At 31.8% G+C, this 4,437-nt stretch overlaps 1 protein-coding gene across 2 annotated transcripts; it reads right to left on the bottom strand.

Annotated features, from left to right (window-relative positions):
* Positions 1 to 1,812: 1,812 nt before the first annotated feature.
* On the bottom strand, positions 1,813 to 4,042 carry LOC103874782 (probable beta-1,3-galactosyltransferase 8). Of its 2 annotated transcripts, none has more exons than XM_009153222.3 (7): positions 3,951 to 4,006; positions 3,380 to 3,586; positions 3,213 to 3,277; positions 2,884 to 3,126; positions 2,508 to 2,807; positions 2,321 to 2,446; positions 1,813 to 2,243 (listed from the first exon to the last, which is right to left on the bottom strand). In XM_009153222.3, the coding sequence occupies exons 2-7, from the start codon at positions 3,563 to 3,565 to the stop codon at positions 1,979 to 1,981; spliced, it is 1,185 nt and encodes a 394-aa protein (XP_009151470.1). In that variant the 5' UTR covers positions 3,566 to 3,586; positions 3,951 to 4,006; the 3' UTR covers positions 1,813 to 1,978. The 2 variants fall into 2 exon arrangements, with proteins under 2 accessions (XP_009151470.1, XP_009151468.1); XM_009153220.3 differs by having other exon boundaries at positions 1,830 to 2,243; positions 3,380 to 3,592; positions 3,951 to 4,042.
* Positions 4,043 to 4,437: the final 395 nt, after the last annotated feature.

The following is a 4,437-nucleotide window of genomic DNA, read 5'->3' on the forward strand; positions in this document are numbered from 1 at the left end:
TTTTTTAAAAAAATATTAAAAATTTATTTATATATTTATTAGAATCATAAATTTCACATTCCAAAAACTCTACTCTATCCCTCAACTCTAAACCTTAAGTCTAAATTAGTTAACCCTAGGGGTATAATTGTCTTTTACTTTTCATTAAAAGTAAGGGTAAAAATGATTAGTGGAAACATGAAAAGTGATATTCTGAATGTGGTATTTGTTGCAATTTCCCTAAAGTCAATGGTCATCCCCTATATATTTATAGAGAAACATTAAAAAAGTTATAATATGTAGTTTGTACTAATTAAAAAAAGTGTTCTGCTGAGTTGTCATGCAATTGGAATGCTAATTTTGCTTACGTGGCGGCTTGAGAATCAATTGAGAATTTTGTTAGTCCAAAATTAAATTGCTAGAGAATTTTATATTATATAGTGTGTAGCAAAATGAAATTATTATATATTATTTCCTTAAATAAAACATACGGAGTTACCTAATGTAATTAAGATATATATGACAATTAATGATTTTAAATAATAAAGATTTGCTAACAATCTGTATACTTTCTATCATTTTTATTTAATTTTTTGGTATTAAAATAAATTACACAATTGCATTAATCATATAATAAAAATTTAGATTTTTTTGTATATGTGTTTATTTTGAATTTTTCAAAACGAGTATAAATTACTAAAACTGTTAAAAATTTCACATAAACTTTTGTGATCAAGGTTTAAATTTTTTTCTATAATAAGATACAATGATTATAAAATTATATGAATAAATAATTTTATTTTAATAGGTGGTTATGTTAATATATATATATATATATATATATATATATATATATATATATATATATATATTTTCATATCGTTTGAATTAAACTATACATCATGTGAAAACACATACTTATATTTTGATATATGCATTGAACATATATTGAAAAGTTAATATTTTAAATCTTCATTGTTTTTTTAAATGATCATAAATTATTGAAACCACTAAACATTCCACATTGAAAAACAAATCATTGGTGTAAAATTTAGGTACACAAATATGCAAATAATCATAAAATCATATGAAAATAAACCTCGTTTAATAAATATTTATATTAAAAGTATATTATATATCTATGTTAATATCATGTAAATTTAATTATATATCATATTTGATAGATAAGATTGATTGTTTTGATTTATTTACCTTAAAATGATTGCAAATAAACAAGAGTGGTCGTTTGTTTTATATACGCACGCCAATTTATTACATAATAGTAACAAATTTCTTAGTTATTTAATATATAATTATTATTTTATTATTTCATAATATGCAAAAAACATAAAATAAGTAATAAATATAAAATATTTATTCTACACAAGGCGCATATCTTAACCTAAGCATGTATCTATTTCATAATTTTAAATCTTAAACATTTTATAAATCTCAGGCCAAAACAAAATAACGAAATGAGAATAAACTCAAAAATCAATATTTATATCGAGCAATAACCAAAATGAAAAAAGAGACACAAAAATGAGAAAAAATATTGAAGATAGATAAGATTGGCACGTGAACGTAAATTTTTCATAACTATAATTAACTTTTAAATTGCTAAATCATGATATAAAACTGAGCTGACATAGTTTCATTGTAACCAAATAGTAGGCTTGAGATTCTTCGGCCTAAACATTAGGTTCTTATGCCATAAGTGATTTTTTGACCTAAAATATTTTGAAAAATGAGATCAGCTCATTAGTAAACAAATTATGTAATTAAGAATTTTTAAAAAAAGTGTAAGAGTCAAAAATATTAATTCGATCAAAATATAAATTTTATTTTTCCATACGATATTTTTTAAATAATTTTCATATAGATTTATCATGTGCAAGGTGCATTTCTTATCCTAGTAACCAATTATTCCACATCAACAAAAAGATCATTTTTATTACGTTTTGCAACGTCTCCTTATTCATTCCACAAAGCAACCAACTCAGAAGAAGAATCGAAAATTAGAGAGAGGAGTGTCTCCTTCCGCGCAAGCGCGGTGCACACGTGTCATCCGGTCAACCGACTTACAAATCCCACTGCATGACCAATCGAACGACGCAGCACACACGTTCCCCGCCTGCGCTTTCCACTGACAATCCGGTGGCGTCCCGCAACACATTGACCTCTCGTCCACATGCTCCACCTCTAACCCTAGCATCCACGCTCCTAACGACACGTCCTCGTTCGCGTACCTGTGCAGTATTCCCCTATATATGTCCACACAAACCATTACTTCTAGCTCAAGAAAACATGAATTAATAATATTCTTATTATTGTCACTCACTGGTTAGTAGAGATGTACGCTGCTAAGTCCTTAGAGATTGCGTAGATCTGCCCTGTCGCATGCCTGAAGTACTTGTTCCCTTCTTCTCCGAACTTCCAAAACTCTGGCTCGTGGTACTTCACTCCCCTGGTTTCATACACTTTTCAGACATTCAAAGGTGTCAATTTTATATATTTAAGATTCTTACTTTTGTGAAAGAACCGGACCGGACTTCATGCATCCAATGTAAACCCTCGGTCTTGATTGATATCTTGCTAGTGTTGTAACGAGCATTCCTAAGTTGACATGAACATCGTCGTCTACCTTCACGTAGAACTCTGCGTCCCACATTGCTGCTGCTGTTGAGAAGTAGAGTCTTGTCTTTGTAGAGAGCTGATGATATCCTTCAATGTGTTTTAGTCTCAAGAAATCTTTATGCTCTAAATCTTCTTCATCTATGGCTTTGTCTAGTACTCCTCCTGGGGTTGCACTGTGTCCTATCACAAACCTGACAACAACATCAACAAACTTTAGATGACTCGCTTTTTGATAATTATTGTCTTTTCCTTGCTTTACTTCACAACCTTACAACAATCCCTTTCTCTTTCTCGATTTTCTTCAGCTTTTCTCCTGTTGGCATCCATGTCTGCCTCACCGAGTCACGTCTTTTCTTGCTGCTGAATGCTGTGTTGATTCCTATCACTGCAAACGCTTTCTGCAGGCTCTGGTTTTTCGCGCTCTTTTCACTCCAGAACTCACTGTTTCTATGGCTGGTACGTCCTGCTGCTAACTCCAGCTCCAACGTTGACATTGTTCTCTCCAATGCTCTACACATTTTATTAACACTTTTAGTGTTGTTACATTGTCTGTCTTAATCATGTTTAACAAAAACAAAAAAAAATTGGACTATTACTTTACTGCTTGGTGGGTTTTTGATACTTCTCCTATTATGTCTCTAGATTTGCTTTCTATCAGTTTCTAATCAACAGAAGTAGAAAAAAAATTGTTATTAGTAAATATATATACATGAGCAAGTGGTTGATTATGTTTAGCAGGGATAAGTACAGAAGGGGTTATTACGCGTTTATGTTCATCGCAGTCCTTTTGAACTTCTAAACGTTTGGACAAATGCTTTGCGAGATGTTTATCCTCTTCTTCAGACACGTATGAGCGACTCAAAGATCGACTCATGAACAGTGAGCCTGCAAGAAAGCTGGCGAGGCACAGCACTATTATGGCTTTCCCTGAAGCAGCTTTAGGCCTCATCTCTAATCCGCCTCTTTAGTCCTAAATCTTCAGAACATCATATAAACTGATCATGAGGATGTATGCTTGTCAATGCATTTACATACACGCCGAAATGATCATGAAATTTGTGTATACATATGTTATATGCTCATGAGAATGCTTGAAATATTTAACTAAAACCATCTCTACATTTCTAATATGATCAGATACATGCCATTAGCATATTTTGTCATAGTCGAGAACATTATGGACGAAAAGCTATACATCAAGGAACTCAAAAGGTTAGATAAAATTTTATACAGCTTCTTAGGTGAATATATAGACTCCGGTTTCATAAACAATAGACGATCAATTTAACAAACTCAAGACTCTTAAGGTCGATGACTGAGAATCATGAACATACCTCTATAAGCGCCTGTGAGGCACCGAAGGGACTGAAGAGGAGAACTGTCGGATTAAGAAACAAATTCTGAAAGCTCATGAGATGTTATTTATATAAAATGAGCCCAAGAATGTAGTTGCTGAACGACAACGGCGTTGATGTTTTGCTTCTCTCTCTCTCTCAATCTCTCTGTCTTGTCATGCAATGTGCATGTCTCAACTACATTATTCCAACAACTTAGGCGCTTAGTGTGTTGTGTTCACAACACATGACTCAAGTTCTTGAACAGAATGTGGTACAGACGTTACACCATATATATGTAAATGCTTGTAAGGAATTACGTGAAAACTGTAACAATTCTCTCCTAAAGTTTAATGTAATTGTGAAATAGTAATTACAAGTATTATATAGAGTTGATTACACCCAAAGACACTTTTTGTATTTCTTTTACATTGAGAGACACTTTCTACATTTGACACATTTTATGGTGGGGCCTAGGTGTTTTTTT

Source organism: Brassica rapa, chromosome A05 (genome assembly GCF_000309985.2).
Source record: "Brassica rapa cultivar Chiifu-401-42 chromosome A05, CAAS_Brap_v3.01, whole genome shotgun sequence".
In the NCBI taxonomy this organism is placed as follows: Eukaryota; Viridiplantae; Streptophyta; class Magnoliopsida; order Brassicales; family Brassicaceae; genus Brassica; species Brassica rapa.